General features: G+C 48.4%; 1 protein-coding gene across 1 annotated transcript in view; it reads right to left on the bottom strand.

Moving 5' to 3' along the window:
- LOC117521429 (kinesin-1 heavy chain-like) overlaps positions 1–25,215 on the bottom strand; it is a 131,683-nt gene that overhangs the window by 20,284 nt on the left and 86,184 nt on the right. Inside the window, 9 exon segments of the mRNA XM_034182724.1 lie at positions 46–147; positions 8,283–8,392; positions 8,683–8,738; positions 12,695–12,812; positions 15,758–15,949; positions 16,307–16,450; positions 18,860–19,066; positions 20,105–20,173; positions 23,783–23,970. Coding sequence (XP_034038615.1) covers positions 46–147; positions 8,283–8,392; positions 8,683–8,738; positions 12,695–12,812; positions 15,758–15,949; positions 16,307–16,450; positions 18,860–19,066; positions 20,105–20,173; positions 23,783–23,970 — 1,186 coding nt within the window.

Here is a 25,215-nt window from a genome sequence, read left to right as displayed (position 1 = left end):
CAACAACATAACCACCAAAGAGCATCAATCAAGCAGGAAACGTACGTGAGCTCATGCAGTTTGCGGCTCTTCTCCTGGTCGGTGGATTTGAGTTTCTCATGTTCAAGTCTCAGCCGTTCCTGCTCCAGCATGATCTTCTGGTTCAGACTGCGAAACACAAAGAAACATGGTTACATGTTCACGTCCTGTCTGAACATGATCTCAGCATCATCTCTGTGAGCATCAAACACACGTTCATGTTCTAGTCTACAAACGGCACAACTTTATTAGAGAGTTCTCACTCATCTTCAACCGCTTATCCAGGTTCGGGTCGTGGGGGCAACAGCTCCAGCAGGGGACCCCAGACTTCCCTTTCCCATGCCACAGTGACCACCTCTGACTGGGGGATCCCGGGGCGTTCCCAGGCCAGTGTGGAGATATAATCTCTCCACCTAGTCCTGGGTCTTCCCCAGGGTCTCCTCCCAGATGGATGTGCCTGGAACACCTCCCTAGTGAGGCGCGCAGGAGGCATCCTTACCAGAACCCTGAACCACCTCAGCTGGCTCCTTTCAACGCAAAGGAGCAGCGACTCTACTCCGAGCTTCCGACGGATGACCGAACTTCTCACCCTATCTCTAAGGGAGACACCAGCCAGCCTCCTGAGGAAGCCTATTTCGGCCGCTTGTACCCGTGATCTAGTTCTTTGGGTTATGACCCAACCCTCATGACCATAGGTGAGAGAAGAAACGAAGATTGACCAGTAGATCGAGAGCTTCACCTTTTGGCTCAGCTCCCTTTTCGTCACAACAGTATAGTAGAGCGAATGCAACACCGGCACTGCTGCACAGATTCTCTGGACAATCTCACACTCCATCGTCCCCTCACTCGTGAACAAGACCCCGAGGTACTTGAACTCCTTCACTTGGGGTAAGACCTCATTCCCTACCCGGAGTAGGCAATCCATCTGTTTCCTGCTGAGAACCATGGCCTCAGATTTAGAGGTGCTGATCCTCATCCCAGCTGCTTCAGACTCGGTTGAGAACCTATCTAGTGAGTGTTGGAGGTCACAGGCCGATGAAGCCAACAGGAACACATCATCTGCAAAAAGCAGTGATGAGACCCTGAGCCCACCAAACCGGAAACCCCCCGACTACACCTCGATATCCTGTCCATGAATATCACAAACAGGATTGGTGATAAAACGCAGCCCTGGCGGAGGACAACCTTCCACCAGAAATGAGTTTGACTTACTGCTGAGCACCCGAACACAGCTCTCACTACAGAGATTGGATGGCCCTGAAAAGGGACCCCCTCACGCCATACTTCCACAGCACCTCCCACAGTATCTCCCGGGGTACCCGATCATACACCTTCTCCAAGTCCACAAAACACATGTAGACTGGGCGGGCATACTCCAAGGCACCCTCCAGGATCCTTGAGAGAGTGAAGAGCTAATTGTTCCACAATTATGATGGAACCTGCATTGTTCCTTTTCAATCAGAGGTCCGACTATCAGCCGAACTCTCCTTTCCAGCACTCTGGAGTAGACTTTACCAGGGAGGCTGAGTAGTCTGATGCCCCTGTAGTTGACACACACTCTCTGGTCCCCCTTTTTAAATAGGGGGACCACCACCCCAGTTTGCCACTCCTTTGGCTCTCACTGCGGCATTGTATCACTTCCTGTTCCGGAGCACAGCGGTGTTTTTCTGTACCTGTTAGCTGTTTAATCTGCGCAGTTAGATTGATCTAGTTATCTAGATTACGATTTGTTTCCCAGTGTAATCTTTACGTGCCTTAACTAAAGCACTCCTTCTGCTGAATCACCTCTAAATTATTTACACATTATTCACTCTGCGTGTTTTTAGGAATCCGCTAGGTTAGCGTAGCTACTAGCTCTTAGCCGATTTAGCATGGCGGCTTCTCCTGTCTCTCCCGCACTTTTCTGCTCTGGGTGTGAAATGTTTAGTTATTCATCGGCCTCCTTTAGCAGTAACGGTACTTGTAATAAGTGTAGCTTATTCGTAGCTTTGGAGGCCAGGCTGGGTGAATTGGAGACTCGGCTCCGCACCGTGGAAAATTCTACAGCTAGCCAGGCCCCTGTAGTCGGTGCGGACCAAGGTAGCTTAGCCACCGTTAGTTACCCCCTGGCAGATCCCGAGCAGCCGGGAAAGCAGGCCGACTGGGTGACTGTGAGGAGGAAGCGTAGCCCTAAACAGAAGCCCCGTGTACACCGCCAACCCGTTCACATCTCTAACCGTTTTTCCCCGCTCGACGACACACCCGCCGAGGATCAAACTCTGGTTATTGGCGACTCTGTTTTGAGAAATGTGAAGTTAGCGACACCAGCAACCATAGTCAATTGTCTTCCGGGGGCCAGAGCAGGCGACATTGAAGGAAATTTGAAACTGCTGGCTAAGGCTAAGCGTAAATTTGGTAAGATTGTAATTCACGTCGGCAGTAATGACACCCGGTTACGCCAATCGGAGGTCACTAAAATTAACATTAAATCGGTGTGTAACTTTGCAAAAACAATGTCGGACTCTGTAGTTTTCTCTGGGCCCCTCCCCAATCAGACCGGGAGTGACATGTTTAGCCGCATGTTCTCCTTGAATTGCTGGCTGTCTGAGTGGTGTCCAAAAAATGAGGTGGGCTTCATAGATAATTGGCAAAGCTTCTGGGGAAAACCTGGTCTTGTTAGGAGAGACGGCATCCATCTCACTTTGGATGGAGCAGCTCTCATTTCTAGAAATCTGGCCAATTTTCTTAAATCCTCCAAACCGTGACTATCCAGGGTTGGGACCAGGAAGCAGAGTTGTAGTCTTACACACCTCTCTGCAGCTTCTCTCCCCCTGCCATCCCCTCATTACCCCATCCCCGTAGAGACGGTGCCTGCTCCCAGACCACCAATAACCAGCAAAAATCTATTTAAGCATAAAAATTCAAAAAGAAAAAATAATATAGCACCTTCAATAATTGATCAACATATTGATTTATTCTGCCTTACAGAAACCTGGTTACAGCAGGATGAATATGTTAGTTTAAATGAGTCAACACCCCCGAGTCACACTAACTGTCAGAATGCTCGTAGCACGGGCCGGGGCGGAGGATTAGCAGCAATCTTCCATTCCAGCTTATTAATTAATCAAAAACCCAGACAGAGCTTTAATTCATTTGAAAGCTTGTCTCTTAGTCTTGTACATCCAAATTGGAAGTCCCAAAAACCAGTTTTATTTGTTATTATCTATCGTCCACCTGGTCGTTATTGTGAGTTTCTCTGTGACCTTCAGACCTTTTGTCTGACTTAGTGCTTAGCTCAGATAAGATAATTATAGTGGGCGATTTTAACATCCACACAGATGCTGAGAATGACAGCCTCAACACTGCATTTAATCTATTATTAGACTCTATTGGCTTTGCTCAAAAAGTAAATGAGTCCACCCACCACTTTAATCATATCTTAGATCTTGTTCTGACTTATGGTATGGAAATAGAAGACTTAACAGTATTCCCTGAAAACTCCCTTCTGTCTGATCATTTCTTAATAACATTTACATTTACTCTGATGGACTACCCAGCAGTGGGGAATAAGTTTCATTACACTAGAAGTCTTTCAGAAAGCGCTGTAACTAGGTTTAAGGATATGATTCCTTCTTTATGTTCTCTAATGCCATATACCAACACAGTGCAGAGTAGCTACCTAAACTCTGTAAGGGAGATAGAGTATCTCGTCAATAGTTTTACATCCTCATTGAAGACAACTTTGGATGCTGTAGCTCCTCTGAAAAAGAGAGCTTTAAATCAGAAGTGTCTGACTCCGTGGTATAACTCACAAACTCGTAGCTTAAAGCAGATAACCCGTAAGTTGGAGAGGAAATGGCGTCTCACTAATTTAGAAGATCTTCACTTAGCCTGGAAAAAGAGTCTGTTGCTCTATAAAAAAAAGCCCTCCGTAAGCTAGGACATCTTTCTACTCATCACTAATTGAAGAAAATAAGAACAACCCCAGGTTTCTTTTCAGCACTGTAGCCAGGCTGACAAAGAGTCAGAGCTCTATTGAGCTGAGTATTCCATTAACTTTAACTAGTAATGACTTCATGACTTTCTTTGCTAACAAAATTTTAACTATTAGAGAAAAAATTACTCATAACCATCCCAAAGACGTATATCGTTATCTTTGGCTGCTTTCAGTGATGCCGGTATTTGGTTAGACTCTTTCTCTCCGATTGTTCTGTCTGAGTTATTTTCATTAGTTACTTCATCCAAACCATCAACATGTTTATTAGACCCCATTCCTACCAGGCTGCTCAAGGAAGCCCTACCATTATTTAATGCTTCGATCTTAAATATGATCAATCTATCTTTGTTAGTTGGCTATGTACCACAGGCTTTTAAGGTGGCAGTAATTAAACCATTACTTAAAAAGCCATCACTTGACCCAGCTATCTTAGCTAATTATAGGCCAATCTCCAACCTTCCTTTTCTCTCAAAAATTCTTGAAAGGGTAGTTGTAAAACAGCTAACTGATCATCTGCAGAGGAATGGTCTATTTGAAGAGTTTCAGTCAGGTTTTAGAATTCATCATAGTACAGAAACAGCATTAGTGAAGGTTACAAATGATCTTCTTATGGCCTCGGACAGTGGACTCATCTCTGTGCTTGTTCTGTTAGACCTCAGTGCTGCTTTTGATACTGTTGACCATAAAATTTTATTACAGAGATTAGAGCATGCCATAGGTATTAAAGGCACTGCGCTGCGGTGGTTTGAATCATATTTGTCTAATAGATTACAATTTATTCATGTAAACGGGGAATCTTCTTCACAGACTAAAGTTAATTATGGAGTTCCACAAGGTTCTGTGCTAGGACCAATTTTATTCACTTTATACATGCTTCCCTTAGGCAGTATTATTAGACGGTATTGCTTAAATTTTCATTGTTACGCAGATGATACCCAGCTTTATCTATCCATGAAGCCAGAGGACACACACCAATTAGCTAAACTGCAGGATTGTCTTACAGACATAAAGACATGGATGACCTCTAATTTCCTGCTTTTAAACTCATAAAACTGAAGTTATTGTACTTGGCCCCACAAATCTTAGAAACATGGTGTCTAACCAGATCCTTACTCTGGATGGCATTACCCTGACCTCTAGTAATACTGTGAGAAATCTTGGAGTCATTTTTGATCAGGATATGTCATTCAAAGCGCATATTAAACAAATATGTAGGACTGCTTTTTTGCATTTACGCAATATCTCTAAAATCAGAAAGGTCTTGTCTCAGAGTGATGCTGAAAAACTAATTCATGCATTTATTTCCTCTAGGCTGGACTATTGTAATTCATTATTATCAGGTTGTCCTAAAAGTTCCCTAAAAAGCCTTCAGTTAATTCAAAATGCTGCAGCTAGAGTACTGACGGGGACTAGAAGGAGAGAGCATATCTCACCCATATTGGCCTCTCTTCATTGGATTCCTGTTAATTCTAGAATAGAATTTAAAATTCTTCTTCTTACTTATAAGGTTTTGAATAATCAGGTCCCATCTTATCTTAGGGACCTTGTAGTACCATATCACCCCAATAGAGCGCTTCGCTCTCAGACTGCAGGCTTACTTGTAGTTCCTAGGGTTTGTAAGAGTAGAATGGGAGGCAGAGCCTTCAGCTTTCAGGCTCCTTTCCTGTGGAACCAGCTCCCAATTCAGATCAGGGAGACAGACACCCTCTCTACTTTTAAGATTAGGCTTAAAACTTTCCTTTTTGCTAAAGCTTATAGTTAGGGCTGGATCAGGTGACCCTGAACCATCCCTTAGTTATGCTGCTATAGACGTAGACTGCTGGGGGGTTCCCATGATGCACTGTTTCTTTCTCTTTTTGCTCTGTATGCACCACTCTGCATTTAATCATTAGTGATCGATCTCTGCTCCCCTCCACAGCATGTCTTTTTCCCGGTTCTCTCCCTCAGCCCCAACCAGTCCCAGCAGAAGACTGCCCCTCCCTGAGCCTGGTTCTGCTGGAGGTTTCTTCCTGTTAAAAGGGAGTTTTTCCTTCCCACTGTAGCCAAGTGCTTGCTCACAGGGGGTCGTTTTGACCGTTGGGGTTTTACATAATTATTGTATGGCCTTGCCTTACAATATAAAGCGCCTTGGGGCAACTGTTTGTTGTGATTTGGCGCTATATAAAAAAAAATTGATTGATTGATTGATTGATTAGGCACTGTCCCAGACCTCAATGCAATGTAGAAGAGACGTCTCATCCAAGACAGTCCCTCCAAACCAAGAGCCTTCAGCATTTCTGGACGGATCTCATCAACCCCCGGGGTCTTGCCACTGCGGAGTTGTTTCACTACCTCAGTGACTTCCACCAGGGAAAATGATGAAAATCCTCCATCAGCTTCCAGCTCTGCCCCTACTACAGAGGGCACTCCAGTCTGATGCAGGAGTTCCTCAAAGTGTTCCTTCCAGCACTGGATTATATCCTCAGTTGAGGTCAACAGAGTCCCATCCTTACTGTAGACAGCTTAGATGGTTCCCCGTTTTCCCCTCGTGAGGTGCCTCACGGTCCACCAGAAGCACCTTGGTGTCGACCGAAAGTCCTTCTCCATGGTTGCTCTGAACTCCTCCCACACCCACTGGTTTGCCTCCCCCACAGCAGAGGGTGCTGCCCTTCAGGCCTGTTGGTACCGTGCAACTGCCTCTGGAGTCCTCTGAGATAACATAACCTGGAAGGACTCCTTCAGTCGGACGGCTTCTCTGACCACTAGTGTCCACCACGGTGTTTGAGGGTTGGCGCACATTAAGGCATCCAAAACCTTCAGGCCACAACTCACCACTGCAGCTTCAGCAATGGAAGCTTTGAACATTGCCCCCCCTTCTGGTTCAATGCTCCCAACCTCCACAGGGATGCTAGAAAAGCTGCAATGGAGGTGTGAGTTGAAGATCTGTCAGACAGTGGGCTCCTCCAGACGTATTAAAGGAGCTATATCATGCTTTTTTCACCCCCCAAGAGTCAACTATGTGCATATTTATTATATTATCTTGCCTTTGGCAAAATGGAGTGCTCATTTGTTTTGTAATATTAGTAGTTTTGGGACTTTCGTTTTCATACTCAGAAGAAAGACGCTCAGTTTGGCTACAGCCCTCCCTCTCCCAGTGTGAGTGCCGCCCACTTCATGACATCGTGCCTGAGCCGGTGCACGCGCTGCTTAGCGCCGCCCACGACAGTTTGTCAACAATTTACTAAAGATGGATGACCGTATTGTGGAGCCGTACATTCTATCAGGTGTTGAGGATAAGTGGCAATACCATTAGAAAACGTTTTTTTTACTTACAGCCCCAGTCTGTCCATCCGGGTTTATTGTGGGTACAGCGCCCGTTTTAAGTGTTAATCTATTCGTAAATCCACTTAGGTACTGGCCAAGGTTTTCCAGGCAGTCATCAGTGAAGTGACGGTCGCACACCGATAGTTGACTGGTTTGTTTCAGGCTTACAGAGATGAATTTCAACCACTTCTGACGAGTTGAATCTTCTTTGGGGGGGCTAAATAAAGTCCTGTAGCTTTCACAACCAAAGGCACATTTTCACCTGTGAGACATGACGTTAGCTAAACAATAGCTCGAGAAGATTTGTGAAAAGGCAGCTTCTACTGCACGTCGGAGTGTAAAGTGTTCGCGGAGTTCGTGCTGAGAAAGTGGGTGTGTTGTTGTGCCAGAGCGGCAGACCATAACTTCCTGGAGGTTTGTGTCCACAACCACTGTGACGCAACGATGGCAATCGGCTCATTTTCTCTACCCCGGGCGGGGCTAAGACTAAGACAGCTGGATCCAGCAGGATCGCTCAAACATGCATAAATGAAACTAAAAACCACTTTGGGGGTACTTTTTATGAGGAATTAGCCATGTAAGAAGGTACAAAACTCAAAAAAGTTGATTTTGCATGATATAGCTCCTTTAAATGAACAATAATTAAATATTGCAGGGAGAAATTATTTTGCCATTAAATACAAATAGTGGTCAACAGAGTCTCATCAACTCCTCTAGAAGATGATGTCAGCCTGTAATTATCTTCCTGCAAATGGTGAGTTCACGTTTTATGGAATGTTTTACTGAAACCCACCGGGCGGTTCAGTCACACATGGGGTGGTTCCTGTGGACCCCACCATGAATTTCTGTGTTCATAATTTTATCCTCAGTGAATTTCTGAGGAATCATCAGCACCGTTTGTAGAACATCACAGGCGACGTGGCTCAAATGGAGACATTTAAATGAGTCTGTTGACTCATGAAAAGCCCTATGATTAAAGTCTTACTCTTGCAGCTCAGTGATGAGTTTCTCCTTGTTGTCCAGCTCATCTCTCAGGCTGCTGATCTGCTTGTGGTGGGCCTCACGGTGAGAGTGGATCTGCTTCTCCACCGCTTCCTGAGCGTGACGGCGCACACACACACACACACACACACACACACACACACACACACACACACATTAGATCAAAGGATAACTAAAGGAACAAAAGGTTCACAATAAAGCTTGCTGGTTTTGGTGTCAATCAGAAGTCAGTGTTCCCCGCCGGCTTCAGAGGCAGAATTTAACCAGATGTGTTGACAGTTAACATAAATGGTAAAAACCACCACACGAAGTCATGGGAGAAACATTTAATCAACAATTCTCTCAACAAGCAGACAAACCGCCATCAGCTGCATGGAACCTACTTTGACTTCATTGGCGGTCTGGATCTCGTTCTCCTTCTCCATAGCATGGACTTTCTCTGGAAATTAAAATAATGAGTCGGTCACAAGACAGAACCAATGACCTGAGTACGAAATGCACCTCTGAATTAGAAACATTTGTCAACTTGGACTGGTTTATAGTTTTAAGTCTGATTCTCGCACTTCAAATTTGTTCATTATCCATCCATCCATTTTCTTCCGCTTTATCCGGAGTCGGGTCGTGGGGGCAGCAGCTCAAGCAAAGCCGCCCAGACCTCCCGATCCACACACACCTCCCCCAGCTCCTCCGGGGGAACCCCAAGGCGTTCCCAAGCCAGCCAAGAGATGTAGTCCCTCCAGCGTGTCCTGGGTCTTCCCCGGGGCCTCCTCCCAATGGGATGTGCCCGGAACACCTCTCCAGTGAGGCGTCCAGGGAGCATCCGGAAAAGATGCCTGAGCCACCTCAACTGACTCCATTCGACATGGAGGAGCAGCGGCTCGACTCCGAGCACCTCCCGAGTGACCGAGCTCCTCACCCTATCTCTAAGGGAGCGCCAAGCCACCTGCGGAGGAAACTCATCTCAGCCGCTTGTACTCGTGATCTCGTTTTTTCGGTCATGAGCCAAATATCATGACCATAGGTGAGAATCGGAATGTAGATCGATTGGTAAATCGAGAGCTTTGCCCCCCTACTCAACTCTCTCTTCACCATGATGGTCCGATACAGCGACCGCATCACTGCAGATGCTGCACCGATCCGTCTATCAATCTCACGCTCCACCCGTCCCTCACTCGTGAACAAGACCCCGAGATACTTAAACTCCTCCACTTGAGGCAAGGACACTCCACCGACCTGAAGAGGGCAAAGCACCTTTTTCCGGTCGAGAACCATGGCCTCGGATTTGGAGGTGCTGATTTTCATCCCGGACGCTTCACACTCGGCTGCAAACCGCCCCAGTACACGCTGAAGGTCCTACTTTGATGAAGCCAACAGAACCACATCGTCCGCAAACAGCAGAGATGAGATTCTGTGGTTCCCAAACCAGAGCCCCTCTACACCCTGGCTGCGCCTAGAAATTCTGTCCATAAAAATAATGAACAGAACTGGTGACAAAGGGCAGCCCTGGCGGAGGCCAACGTGCACTGGAAACAGGTTTGACTTACTACCGGCAATGCGAACCAAGCTGCTGCTGCGGTCGTACAGGGACCGGATAACCCTTAGCAAAGGACCCCGGATCCCGTACCCCTGGAGCACCCCCCACAGGGTGCCCCGAGGGACACGGTTGAACACCTTCTCCAGATCCACAAAACACATGTGGACTGGTTGGGCGAACTCCCATGAACCCTCGAGCACCCGATGGAGCATGTAGAGCTGGTACAGTGTGCCGCGACCAGGACGAAAACCACACTGGTCCTCCTGAATCCGAGGTTCGACTATCGATCGAATTCTCCTCTCCAGTACTCTGGAATAGACCTTACTGGGGAGGCTGAGGAGTGTGATCCCCCTATAGTTGGAACACACCCTCTGGTCCCCCTTCTTAAACAGAGGGAACACCACCCCGGTCTGCCAATCCAGAGGCACTGTCCCCGATCGCCACGTGATGTTGCAGAGGCGTGTCAACCAAGACAGTCCCACAACATCCAGAGACTTAAGGTACTCAGGACGGATTTCATCCACCCCAGGAACCTTGCCACAAAGGAGCTTTCTAACCACCTCGGTGACTTCGGCCTGGGTAATGGATGAATCCGCCTCTGAGTCCCCAGTCTCTGCTTCCTCTTCGGAAGACGTGACGATGGGACTGAGGAGATCCTCGAAGTATTCCTTCCACCGCCCGACAACATCCCCAGTCAGGGCCTCCTGAGGCGTCGGACGGTTTGCCAGAATCTCTTCAAGGCTGACCGATAGTCCTCCTCCATGGCCTCCCCGAACTCCTCCCAGACCCGGGTTTTTGCCTCTGTGACCGCATGGGCTGCGGCACGCTTGGCCTGCCGGTACTTGTCAGCTACCTCCGGGGTCCCACCTACCAACAAAGATAAGTAGGACTCCTTCAGGTTGACGGCATCCCTTACTTCCAGCGTCCACCACCGGGTTCGGGGATTGCCACCGCGACAGGCACCAGAGACCTTGCGACCACAGCTACGAGCGGCCGCATCGACAATGGAGGTGGAGAACATGGTCCACTCGGACTCCATGTCTCCAACCTCCCTCTGGATCTGGGAGCTCTCCTGGAGGTGGGAGTTGAAGACCTTGCTGACAGAGGGTTCCGCCAGTCATTTCCAGCAGACCCTCACGATACATTTGGGCCTGCCAGGTCTGACCGGCTTCCTCCCCTCCCAGCGGATCCAACTCACCACCAGGTGGTGATCGGTCGACAGCTCTGCCCCTCTCTTCACTCGAGTGTCCGAGACACGTGGCCGAAGGTCAGATGACACGACTACAAAGTCAATCATTGACCTCCGGCTCAGGGTGTCCTGGTGCCACGTGCAGTTATGGACACCCTTGTGCTCAAACATGGTGTTCGTGATGGACAAACTCTGACTAGCACAGAAGTCCAACAACTGAACACCACTCGGGTTCAGATCGGGGAGGCCGTGCTTCCCGATCACCCCCCTCCAGGTCTCACTGTCGCCGCCCACGTGGGCATTGAAATCCCCCAGGAGAACAATGGAGTTCCCAGTCGGAGCGCTATCTAGTACCCCTCCCAAGGACTCCAAGAAGGTCGGGTACTCTGCACTGCCACTCGGCTCGTAGGCCGAGACAACGGTGAGAGACCTGTCCCCGACCCGAAGGCGTAGGGACGCAACCCTCTCGTTCACTGGAGTCAACTCCAACACATGGCGACTGAGCTGGGGAGCAATAAGCAATGCAACCCCAGCTCTCCGCCTCTCCCTGTGGGCAACGCCAGAAAAATGAAGCGTCCAGCCGCTCTCCAGGAGTTGGGTACCAGAGCCCAAGCTGTGCATGGAGGTGAGCCCGACTATCTCTAGTCGGTATCTCTCAACCTCCCGCACAAGCTCAGGCTCCTTCCCCCCCAGCGAGGTGACATTCCACGTCCCAACAGCCAGGGGCTGTGAGCATGGACCGGGCCGCCGGGCCACCCGCCCTCGACCACCACCCAATCCTCTCTGCACCCGACCCCCATGGCCCCCTCTGCAGGTGGTGAACCCACAGGAGAGCGGGCCCACGTCGTTCTTTCGGGCTGAGCCCCGCCAGGCCCCGTGGGCTAAGGCCCGACCACCAGGCGCTCGCGCGTTGTTCATTATTGATTATCAATTTTATGTAAGGAAAAAAAAAAGCTAAACATGTCGATTACTTTCAAATACCGGCTGATGTGACCCCAATCAGATTTTTTTTCTTTTTTTTATTCGTTGACTCACAGGATCACATTCTCGTTTGTGTTTGTTACCTCCTCACCAGCAATCAGACACCCAACAAACACATGAAATAAGATCGAGCTCTTGTTCCAGTCCACCATCTGATCAGTCTTGTCCTCGTACCCAAGAACACTGACAAGCAGGGGCGGACCCAGCTTCAGAAAATTCAGACAACTGTAATAATCTATCGCCCGTTTTCTGCACTGTAGAGTCATCTGGAAGCTAAATACGGACTCGTTACTCATAGTTTCTAAGAAACATATTCTCATTGAAAAGCTGGAAATCTTCTCATTCTGCACGCAGCAGCATTCAGGAAATCGATCTTTGTTTTAATCACACCTGTGGTCAGTGACAAGGGTGTGTGTGTGTGCGCGTGTGTGACCACTGAAAAAGAGTGTTTAATATAAAACCTCAGTCTGTATAAAGTGCAGTTCAGAACTGGTTCATCGAGAACTAAAGGTGAAGGTAAATAAGTCTCCTGAGCTGGTTTGTCAGCTTGCAGCTGAAATGTTCTTAAAGTGACACTCAGTGTTTAACTGTAAAATAGTGCTTCAGTGTTTTTGATTTGAAATAACCGAAACTCTTTTTCCAACAATAACTACAGTGACCCGACGGCGGCGTCCTGCTGTTAGCGACGTACCCTGAGCGCTCAGCTTGACCAGCTCCTCATTCAGAGAGTCCATGTTCTCCTCCAGCTGCCTCTTCTTGTGCTCCACGTTTTGCAGATACTCGCTCAGTGACTTGATTTTTGCCTCGTGCTGGAGGACACACACACACACACACACACACACACACACACACACAGATTCATGGCTGCAAGCAAATGTTTTGACTGAGCACTGACTGTGGGTGGACAGCTTGTGCGATGAAAAAAAAATGGTGCAGTCTGGTGCATTCTGAGAGCACTTTGGTCAGTTTTTCTTGGTTAAAAACACAGTGGTATCTGACTCTTATACAGGAACAAAATATGGCTCAAGTCTTGATTTCATACCATTTATTTTCTATCTTGAATGTACTGTTTGTAAGATAGACACTGTCTGAAGTGAACCATATATACCTGATTAGTTCACTATTTATTATTATTCTCTCTCAAATAGAAATGAACCTCTTAACCTGCTCCTGTCACCATTTCAAAATGCTTTTGACCCTGAACCATCCCTTAGTTATGCTGCTATAGACGTAGACTGCTGGGGGGTTCCCATGATGCACTGTTTCTTTCTCTTTTTGCTCTGTATGCACCACTCTGCATTTAATCATTAGTGATCGATCTCTGCTCCCCTCCACAGCATGTCTTTTTCCTGGTTCTCTCCCTCAGCCCCAACCAGTCCCAGCAGAAGACTGCCCCTCCCTGAGCCTGGTTCTGCTGGAGGTTTCTTCCTGTTAAGAGGGAGTTTTTCCTTCCCACTGTAGCCAAGTGCTTGCTCACAGGGGGTCGTTTTGACCGTTGGGGTTTTACATAATTATTGTATGGCCTTGCCTTACAATATAAAGCGCCTTGGGGCAACTGTTTGTTGTGATTTGGCGCTATATAAAAAATTGATTGATTGATTGATTTCGATTTCATCAATTCTGATTCCATTTCAAAATGACTGACTGTTACACAATGTGACTGGTGTGAGGAGTTTTGTCACCCAGCCAGATCTCTATGTTTTAGCACAAAAATACTCTGGGTCAACTCTACCATCATAATTAACTCAAATCCTTCTCATTACATTGACTGTAATATCCTTACTCGGAGTGTGAAACTCATCGCTGACGACCATTCGATACACTACCAGCGACACGACACACAGAGCAATACATGACGATACAATGCGATATGACTGACCCCTGTTCCTGATTCAATGCAATTTGGTGCGATACAATTTGGGATGGGTACTGATAAGATTTTATCAATATCGATGCCATTATTGATTCTGCTTACTGATCCAAATCTTTATCAATTCCCTTATCAAGACCTCTTGTAAATTTTCTGTATACTAAATGTAGGCTTACAGCGTGTCTATGTCAACAGCATTTTATTGAGTCTTAAGCCCCTTTCACACTGGTGCAAATGTAGAGATGTGCATTGTGGCGTACCTACTACGCTCAGTTATGTGGCTCTACGCAGTTCAACGCCACGTTTTTGCTCCACAACGTAACAGTATGCGGAGGGGTACACGAGGCGGACGCAAGAAATTAAACATGTTAAATTTTTTTTCTGCATAGAACAGTGGATGCAGAAAGCACACCGTTTTTAAGCAATTCTGCGCTTCTGCATGTAAGTCTGTGCTAAACTGAGCTACTGCATACAAATCTACACAAGACTGTGCAACTGTACACTGTAGAAACTGAGTCGGTGGCTCCGAATGCTGCGCAGTAGAAACAGAAGCTGGGGTGTGAGTGTTGCTGTGGAGGAGAGAGGCAGCTGCTTCCTCCGTGGGCGGTGCTGGTGTGTGGTGTGGGGCTTCTACTGCTGGGTGTGATGGGGCGAGTGTGGCTACTGTCATGCCGTGGTGCTCGCCGGCCAGGAAGAATTTGTCGGTTTCCGGCGCTAGCGCACGGCAGTCCGTGATCGTAGTGTTGGGCAGCGCTGCGTGCACCTGAGGTGTGAGTTGGTGCACAAAAAGTCCAGTTGGTGTCCTCCCAGGAGCTGCAGCATTAAGTCCATGAACTCTGAGGGCTTGCTGTCCTCCAGCCCGTGCAGAGAGTAGAGCCTGCTGGTCCTTTCAGCGTCCGACAGTTCAAAAGTTTTGAGGAGGTGATCGTTGATCACTGTGTATTTGTTCGCAGTAGGGGGGCTTTGCAGGAGCGCGATCAGCCTCATTGTCGAGGAGCTGCTGAGGGCTGACACCACATAATAATATTTCATGTCATCTGCTCTGATCTCTCAGAGTGAAATGTGCCTCGGTTTGTGTAAACCAGGCGGCAGTTTACAGAAGCGTTCCAGCAGCAGTGGACATTTGCATGTGAACAGCTCTGATCCACAGAGGTGTGACATATAGAAACAGAAAACCCAGTGTGATCGCAAATGGCTGAATCATGTACGAGACAGTCCTTTTGTGGGCACGTGTGCACTGCAACGCATCCAAACACTGAATGCATTCATCCAGAGTGAATCAGCTGGAGAATAGGTTAAGCGCGTGTGTGTGGCTGATTCACGTACGTAGCACCTATGCGTGCCTCTGATCAGAAGTGGGCATGTGCCTGATCAGAACAGGTAATCGAACCCACGCTTGTGCGTGTGTGTGACTGACTGCATGATCCATACAGCCGCAGTGCCCGGTGATCAGAAACAGCAGGACACTGAAAAAAGGGCAGCAAGCGAGAGAGAGCGCTATCTCTCTCCCTCTCTCTTTTTATTGGGACACACAAGGACTCTGAACTTTGCGATCTCATGTTCCCAGCCCTGACAAAGAAGTGTGACCCGCCAAACTGTGCACTCTGATTCCTCTGTGCAGAGAACCTGCAGCCTGCGTCCTCACCTCCTCTCTGCCCCCTGCTGCACGCACCTGACACAGACATTCCTGCATCGTCATGACGCAACGGGAAGCAACTGGAAATGGGCCCTGTGTGAAAGGGGCTTTATACACACAATCTGCAATGCACATACAAAACATTTTAGTACTGTTCGTTTGATTGACCATCAGTCACTTTGCGCGTCAGTGTTGGACTGGGTCTTGGTGTCCTGTGTGTACGGGCCTGATTTGTGTTTCCTCTGTACCTGGGAGATGCGTAGCTGGCAGGCAGCCAGCTCCTTCTCATTTTCATCCATCTTCTTGTTGCTTTCTGACTGCGTGCTCTCTAGCTGCTTGCAGCGTTTCACCATGCTCTTCACCTCGGACTTCATCTTACTGATGTAGAGACGAGCCACCGTGAACTCCTCGTCAATGAGCCCACTGCCACCATCATGCTGCTGTAGGAACAGAAGAAGAAAGTTAAAAAAAGATAAAGTTGTTTGGAAGAGCAACTAAGTTGAACATCAATTATTTCAAAGATTTCTACATTTTCTGCCTACCACACAAAGGGGCGGAGCCATTAAATACACACTTTGTGATGGTGCACTTAAGCCCCTGATGGGACAAAAAATTCAAATTTTGTCAGTGGGTATCAACAGATTTCTCACATTTGCTCAAATTACTTTTTAGACCAGCATCAAGGCCTTTCTGCAAAACACCCAGATAACAGATTACCAACTAACCAGGGAAGTGACTCCAACAATCCTGTTAGTTTCCTGAAAGCTGCTGTAGCATCGACCGCTGCGCTAACATACTTTGATATCATTGCTGCCGACGGCGATGCCAATCTCAGTCAGGTCTTTGAGCAGCGATGACATCATCTCGGTTACTCTCTTCCTCTGGTGGTTGGACATCTCCTTTAGCTTCTGGAGCTCAGAGTCCAGGGACGACAGGATGGACTGCAGGAAAGAAGCAGGATTCCACTCATCATGTAGCACTGTTTACTACTCAATACCTTTATAATATTTATGGTGCACTATGCACTTTATGTATGCACTTTATGCACTATGCTATAATTTGCAGCTAGCACAGTTAGCTTTAGCCCCTGACTTGTGCTCATGTGTGCATCCACAAGTTTATTGGTGCAAAGATCAGGTGCTTGTGTGTTATTATTATGTCACAGAAGGAAGCAATGGCACCATAAACCATCAAAACTGAGTGTAAAAATCAAGCACGTAGTTCTTGTGGTATTTAAAGGTGCAACATTTTGACCTAATCTCAGCGGGTGCACGACACGTGCACACTCTGCTAATATATACAAGGAAACTGAACTGAGAACAGAATTAAAACAGCAATTTAAAAATGCAAAATGTCACCTTACTGCTTTGGGTTTGTGGCTGCAGTCCATTAGTGCACTCTGACACACTGGCGTTAGATCAGGAAACAGCTCTCAAGTCTGATTTCTAAACAGTAGTGCACGAGGTCCTGAATAAATCCCGGGTCTTAAAGGGGACAACAGACTACAACTTAATTGCATACGTATATGTGTATAGGTATGTGTGCGCGTGTATGTATGTACGTGTGTATGACATAATCTAAAAAAAAAAAAAAAAAAAAAATATCTGGAAATCACAATGTATGATTTTTTTTAATAATTTATTTGTATGTTACTGCTGCAAATAAGTATTTGAACACCTACCAACAAGCAACAATTCTAGCTCATACAGACCTGTTAATTTTTCTTTAAGAAGCCCTCTTATTCTGATAGTCACTCTTATTAATTGCACCTGTTTGAACTTGTTACCTGTATAAAAGACACCTGTTCACACAATCAATCACACTCCAACCTGTCCACCATAGCCAAGACCAAAGACCTGTCTAAGGACACCAGGAACAAAACTGTAGACCTGCACAAGGCTGGGATGAACTACAGGACAACAGGCAAGCAGCTTGGTAGAAGACAACAACTGTTATGATTATTTATTAGAAAGTGGAAGAAACACAAGATGACTGTCAATCTCTCTCGGTCTGGGATTCCATGCAAGATCTCACTTTGTGGGGTAAGGATGATTCTGAGAAAGCTCAGAACTACACAGGAGGACCTGGTCAATGACCTGAAGAGAGCTGGGATCACAGTCACAAAGATTACATTAGTAACACATGATGCTGTCATGGTTTAAAATCCTGCAGGGCAGCAAGGTCCCCCTGCTCAAGCCAGCACATGTCCTGGCCCGTTTGAAGTTCACCATTGACCATCTGGATGATCCAGAGGAGGCATGGGAGAAGGTCATGTGGTCAGATGAGACCAGAATAGAGCTTTTTGGAATCAACTCCACTTACCATGTTTAGAGGATGAGAACAACCCCAAGAAAACATCATACTCTGGGGGTGATCTTCTGCAAAGGGGACATGACGACTGCACCGTATTGAAGGGAGGATGGATGGGGTCATGTATTGCGAGATTTTGGCAGACAACCTCCTTCCCTCAGTAAGAGCATTGAAGATGGGTCATGGCTGGGTCTTCCAGCATGACAATGACCCCAAACAAACAGCCAGGGCAACTAAGAAGCATTGCAAGGTCCTGGAGTGGCCTGGCCAGTCTCCAGACCTGAACTCAATAGAAAATCTTTGGAGGGAGTTGAAACTCCAAACCTGAAAGATCTAGAGAAGATCTGTATGGAGGAGTGGACCAAAATCCCTGCTGCAGTGTGTGAAAACCTGGTGAAAAACTACAGGAAACATCTGACCTCTGTAATTGCAAACAAAGGCTACTGTACCAAATATTAACATTGATTTTCACAGGTGTTCAAATACTTATTTGCAGCAGTAACATACAAATAAATTATTTAAAAAAATCATACATTGTAATTTCCAGATTTTTTTTTAGATTATGTCTCTCACAGTGGACATGCACCTAAGATGAAAATTTCAGACCCCTCCATGATTTCTAAGTGGGAGAACTTGCAAAATTGCAGGGTGTTCAAATACTTATTTTCCTCACTGTATCTTAATTGGTTTATTTCAAGTTATTCCCAAAGCAGAGTGTGACTAATTAGGTAAAGACATACAGCGCTTGTGCACATGGCACCCAGCGTTACACCGTGTAAATAACCCTGTGGAGCTGGACACATCCCAAAGGTATGTGTGTGTTATAGAGTGTGCACCACTGAAAGCCAAGATAGGGCCCACAGGGGCAGCGTATTTAGCCAATTTTTAGCTAAAACATCAGCAATTCTTTTACATTTGAGGTTCCTGCACGCTGTGACAAGTTAATTATAGCGAAGGACAAAGACAACAGGACCGAGGGTGCATCTTCCCACACCCCACACATGATGGAGAAGCTAAAAGAAAGCAGATTTGTTTCTAACCGATTTCTGGCTCAGCTCCTCGCTGATGGACTCAAACTCCTTGGTCTTATCTTCCACCTCCTGGCTCTTCTGGTCATAGTTGACCGCCAGCTCCTCCAGAGCCTGCAGCACCTCCTTAACTTCCTCTTTGGAGGCCTCGTTCTCTGCCTGAAGCCGGTTCAGCTCCACCTGGAGGTTGTCGTGATCACGGCGAGAGGAAGCTATAAGCTGAAAAGGAGAAGTGGAGTTATTTGGTTTTAGGTGCAGATGCAGTTAATCAGCTCATTACCATATTAACATGGTAAGTGAGGGTCATCCCCCACCACATTTCTTTTGTTATGACTTCTATATTTTTCACAGAGTAATTATATTTTTTTTTTCTTTGCACTTTATGTGCAGATACACTGAAGCACTGCTGACACTTCTGGAAGTGTGTGAAAATAAAACATCTGATTTAACAGCTTGTGATTCATGGGACTGGAACAGACAATTATTCAGAAAATCAACTCATCTAATAATTGTCACACTGTTCACTTGACTCATCGGGAGACGAATGGAACAAACACCTGGTCTTAAATATTTAACTTAACTGCGTTATGTTGATTAAGAAAATGCAGAAGGCAGTGACTTAAAATTCATCAAAAAAACACAAATTACCATCTGGACTTAACAGCCCTGATATACTTCACCACTTTGTAAGGTTAATTTGCCAAACTTGATTTTAGTGTTACACCAAAATGTGGAAAAGTACAACTACCGTATCCGTGCACTGGAACCCCCCCCCCCAACTTTTTTAATTGTTGGTTAAACGCCCCCCCGCCAAAAAAAAAAAATTTTGTGACCCCAACAAATAGCAAAAAGAGTTTCCACGTGCTTTTCAGTTCCGTGTCTTCTTTGTCTTTGACGATGTAGCTGCATAACCCTGACACGGATTTGAGAGTTTACAGTTCCAATTGTGCATGAGGTGGAACAGATGTGGCAAAGTCTGGCACTAAACAGGTGAGTTATTTCTTATTTGTGATGAAATCAGACATTTTATTCAAATATACGGAGGGGTGGGCGTTCTGACAAACATCAGACTGGCTATATAATAAAAACACAGGGTCCAAACCTTTGGCTGGTGATGTCTGTGCAGACATTCTGATTTAGTAGATTTACTTTTAGGGAGGTAAAAGAACACAACAAAATCAAACTGCTATTTGACAAGTCTTTTCAAACATCAGTAAAACAAAAAAAACGTGCACTCACTGAACAACCAGAACTCACCTCCTCCTGGTCCAGCATCTGCTGCTTCAGCTTCTCAGCCAGCTGACTCTGCTGGTTGATCTCATCATCCTACAGACAGCAGACACACAGCGAGACGGTCGGTGCAGACACACAGCCAGACGGTCGGTGCAGACACACAGCGAGACGGTCGGCCTCGGTGCAGACACACAGCGAGACGGTCGGCCTCGGTGCAGACACACAGCGAGACGGTCGGCCTCGGTAGACTGTAGTCCCAGCTGTGTGTGTGTGTGTAACGTGCTTCAGGTGTTTTTGTGAGTTGGCTGTGACTCTTGTAGAATGTCGGCCTCCCCCTCTAGCTGCCACCTTATCGTGGTGGGGGAGTTTGTGTACCCGGATGATCCTAGGAGCTATGTTGTCGGGGGCTTTGTACCCCTTGTAGGGTCTCCCAAGGCAAACAGGTCCTAGGTGAAGGGTCAGACTAAGGGCAGTTCAGAAGCTCCCATGACCAGTAAAAAATCAAGGACTGAGACGTCGGCCCGGTATGGCAGAGCCGAGGCCCCACCCTGGAGCCAGGCCTGGGGCTGGGGCTTGCGCGCGAGCGCCTGGTGGTCGGGCCTTAGCCCACGGGGCCCGGCGGGGCTCAGCCCGAAAGAACGACGTGGGCCCGCCCTCCTGCGGGTTCCCCACCTGCAGAGGGGGCCATGGGGGTCGGATGCAGAGAGGATTGGGTGGCGGTCGAGGGCGGGTGTCCCGGCGGCCCGGTCCATGCTCACAGCCCCTGGCTGTTGGGACGTGGAATGTCACCTCGCTGGGGGGGAAGGAGCCTGAGCTTGTGCGGGAGGTTGAGAGATACTGACTAGAGATAGTCGGGCTCACCTCCACGCACAGCTTGGGCTCTGGTACCCAACTCATGGAGACGGGCTGGACGCTCCACTTTTCTGGCGTTGCCCACAGGGAGAGGCCGAGAGCTTGGTTCGCATTGCTTATTGCTCCCCAGCTCAGTCGCCATGTGTTGGAGTTCACTCCGGTGAACGAGAGGGTCGCGTCCCTACACCTTCTGGTCGGGGACAGGTCTCTCACTGTTGTCTCGGCTTACGGGCCGAGCGGCAGTGCAGAGTACCCGACCTTCTGGGAGTCCCTGGGAGGGGTACTAGATAGCGCTCCAACTGGGGACTCCATTGTTTTCCTGGGGGATTTCAACGCCCACGTGGGCGGCGACAGTGAGACCTGGAGGGGGGTGATCGGGAAGCACGGCCTCCCCAATCTGAACCCGAGTGGTGTTCAGTTGTTGGACTTCTGTGCTAGTCACAGTTTGTCGATCACGAACACCATGTTCGAGCACAAGGGTGTCCATGCACATGGCACCAGGACACCCTGAGCTGGAGGTCGATGATCAACTTTGTAGTCGTATCATTTGACCTTCGGCTACGTGTCTCGGACACTCGAGTGAAGAGAGGGGCAGAGCTGTCAGCTCAGCCCCTCTCAGGGGCTGGGAGGGGAGGAAGCCAGTCAGACCTCGCAGGCCCAAACGTATCGTTAGAGTCTGCTGGGAACGACTGGCGGAACCCTCTGTCAGCGAGGTCTTCAACTCCCACCTCTGGGAGAGCTTCTCCCAGATCCCAGGGGAGGTTGGAGACATGGAGTCCGAGTGGACCGTGTTCTCCACCTGCATTGTTGATGCGGCCGCTCGTAGCTGTGGTCACAAGGTCTCTTTTGCCTGTCGCGGCGGCAATCCCCAAACCCGGTGGTGGACGTTGGAAGTAAGGGATGCAGTCAAGCTGAAGAAGGAGTCCTACTTGTCTTTGTTGGCAGGTGGGACCCCGGAGGCAGCTGACAGGTACTGGCAGGCCAAGCGTGCCGCAGCCCGTGCGGTCACAGAGGCAAAAACTCGGGTCTGGGAGGAGTTTGGGGAGGCCATGGAGGAGGACTATCGGTTGGCCTCGAAAGAAATTCTAGCAAACCGTCCGACGCCTCAGGAGGCAGACGCAGCTCTCCACCAGCAGTGTCTATGGTGCGGGTGGGGAGCTGTTGACCCTGACTGGGGATGTTGTCGGGCGGTGGAAGGAATACTTCGAGGATCTCCTCAATCCCATCATCACGTCTTCCGAAGAGGAAGCAGAGACTGGGGACTCAGAGGCAGATTCATCCATTACCCAGGTCGAAGTTACCGAGGTGGTTAGAAAGCTCCTCGGTGGCAAGGCTCCTGGGGTGGATGAAATCCGTCCTGAGTACCTTAAGTCTCTGGATGTTGTGGGATTGTCTTGGCTGACACGCCTCTGCAACATCACGTGGCGGTTGGGGACAGTGCCTCTGGATTGGCAGACCGGGGTGGTGGTCCCTATGTTTAAGAAGGGAGACCGGAAGGTGTGTTCCAACTATAGGGGGATCACAATCCTCAGCCTCCCCGGTAAGGTCTATTCCAGAGTACTGGAGAAGAGAATTCGACCAATAGTCAAACCTCGGATTCAGGAGGAGCAGTGTGGTTTTCGTCCTGGTTGCGGCACACTGGACCAGCTCTACACGCTCCATCGGGTGCTCAAGGGTTCATGGGAGTTGCCCAACCAGTCCACATGTGCTTTGTGGATCTGGAGAAGGCGTTCGACCGTGTCCCTCGGGGCACCCTGTGGTGGGTGCTCTGGGAGTACGGGGTCCTTTGCTAAGGGCTATCCGGTCCCTGTACGACTGCAGCAGGAGCTTGGTTCGCATTGCCGGTAGTAAGTCAAACCTGTTTCCAGTGCACGTTGGCCTCCACCAGGGCTCCCCTTTGTCACCGGTTCTGTTCATTATCTTTATGGACAGAATTTCTAGGCGCAGCCAGGGTGTAGAGGGGGTCCGGTTTGGGAACCACAGAATCTCGTCTCTGCTCTTTGCAGGTGATGTGGTTCTGTTGGCTTCGTCAAATCAGGACCTTCAGCGTGCACTGGGGTGGTTTGCAGCAGAGTGTGAAGCGTCCGGGATGAAAATCAGCACCTCCAAATCCGAGGCCATGGTTCTCGACCGGAAAAAGGTGCTTTGCCCTCTTCAGGTCGGTGGAGTGTCCTTGCCTCAAGTGGAGGAGTTTAAGTATATCAGGGTCTTGTTCACGAGTGAGGGACGGATGGAGCGTGAGATCGACAGACGGATCAGTGCAGCATCTGCAGTGATGCGGTCTCTGTATCAGACCGTCGTGGTGAAGAGAGCTGAGTAGGGGGGCAAAGCTCTCGATTTACTGATCGATCTACGTTTCGATCCTCACCTATGGTCATGAGATTTGGCTCATGACCGAAAGAACGAGATCGCGAGTACAAGCGGCCGAGATGGGTTTCCTCCGCAGGGTGGCTGGGCGCTCCCTTAGAGATAGGGTGAGGAGCTCGGTCACTCGGGAGGAGCTCGGAGTCGAGCCACTGCTCCTCCACGTCGAAAGGAGCCAGTTGAGGTGGCTCGGGCATCTTTTCCAGATGCTCCCTGGATGCCTCGCTGGAGAGGTGTTCCATTGGGAGGAGGCCCTGGGGAAGACCCAGGACACACTGGAGGGACTACGTCTCTCGGTTGGCTTGGGAACGCCTTGGGGTTCCCCCGGAGGAGCTGGGGGAGGTGTGTGTGGATCAGGAGGTTTGGGCGGCTTAGCTTGAGCTGCTGCCCCCGCGACCCGACTCCGGATAAAGCGGAAGAAAATGGATGGATGGATCTTGTAGAATGTAGAAACCAGTGTGGACTGTATCATCCTGCCGTGCTCACCTTATCATCCAGCTGCTTGTAGAGTTTGGCCAGCTCGGCCTCACACTTGTCCTTCTCTACGTCGGTGAGTCGAACGCCGTGCACGTTGGGTGTGGACACCGGTTTGTCGTTGAGGATGTTGTCCAGGGCTAACACCTCAGCATTGGCCTTCTCCTTATCAAACTGCTCTTCCACTGGGACACTCTCCCCTGACGAGGAAAGGTGAGTTTATTTCATGGGTTAAAACAATAAATTTAAAAAAACTCACTTCAAACTGTGAAGTAAAAATTCTTTGTCTTCTGTAGTATTTTGATCTGTTCTAATCCGGTAAATGCGCAATGGGTGCTGTGTTGCTGGCTGTACAGTCAATAAAATACAAAATTAATTACAAACTCGATTCAATAACTGAGGACGTGAGAGGTCTGTCAGAAAGAGCGGAGGAAGCGGAGACCCGAGTGGGGCGCGTGGAGGACGTGACACTGGATCTGACCCAAGCTTTGACCGAGAGTTTGAAGCGACAAAGGCGGCTTCAAGACAAACTGACCGAATTGGAGTCGAGATCCTGCAGAAACAACATCAGGATCACCGTCCGAAATCAATGGTGCAATTTACCTCAGATTTTCTAAAGCGAGAGCTACAGTTATCAACAGACCTGGATCTAAAAATACAGCGTGCGCACCGCATCCCAGCAAAGCGTCCCAGCGCCTTCCCAAGACCCATTATAGTTAACTTCCAGGAATTCACCACTACAGAAATGATCCTCAAAGAAGCATGGAAAAAGAGAATCCAGTCAAACGGCACAAGTGTCTTTTTTTGATCACGATTACGCATTGGAGACGGTTCAAAAGCGTAAGGAGTACCAGCATGTAAAGAAAGCGCTGAAGGAGCGGGGAATACGCTTTCAAACTCCGTACACAAGCATACGCATCCACTGGGACGACGGTGTGCGAACATACAGCACGGCGCAAGAAGCCGGGCTCGAGCTGAGGAGACGCGGGTTCGAGGTGGAGGTTCCTGCCGCAATTAAAGAAGACGCGCAATTCTGGCTTCAAAAGCTCCAGGGGTGGCAGCGTGTGGGGCAGAGCTCAAAAGAAGATGCGTCAGCAGCAGCGCGAAGAGCAAAGGACAAGCTGAAGGAGTTCCAAAGAAACGACGAGGAACGAGATTTATAAGAGGCTATTTTCCCCAAATAGATAAACATATAAACTTGGCCCCCTCAAACTACGGAATTGGAGAGAAGACACCAGAAGATGGCGCTATAACGTTGGACATTCAGGTTGGAGATGTTTATGTCACTCAAACCTTGTATAGGGCCCTCCCCCTTTGGGGAGATCAGCTCTGGACCTTCCAACGGGGTCGTGGTGGAACAGACACATAATCCACCAGATGGAAGTCAGAAGTATTATTTTTTCTGTTTAAATAATTATGTTCTTGTTGTTCTTGTTCTAAGGTTT

The sequence above is a fragment of the Thalassophryne amazonica genome, chromosome 12, assembly GCF_902500255.1.
Source record: "Thalassophryne amazonica chromosome 12, fThaAma1.1, whole genome shotgun sequence".
Lineage (NCBI taxonomy): Eukaryota > Metazoa > Chordata > Actinopteri > Batrachoidiformes > Batrachoididae > Thalassophryne > Thalassophryne amazonica.
This window is presented reverse-complemented; position numbering and strand designations above follow the sequence as displayed.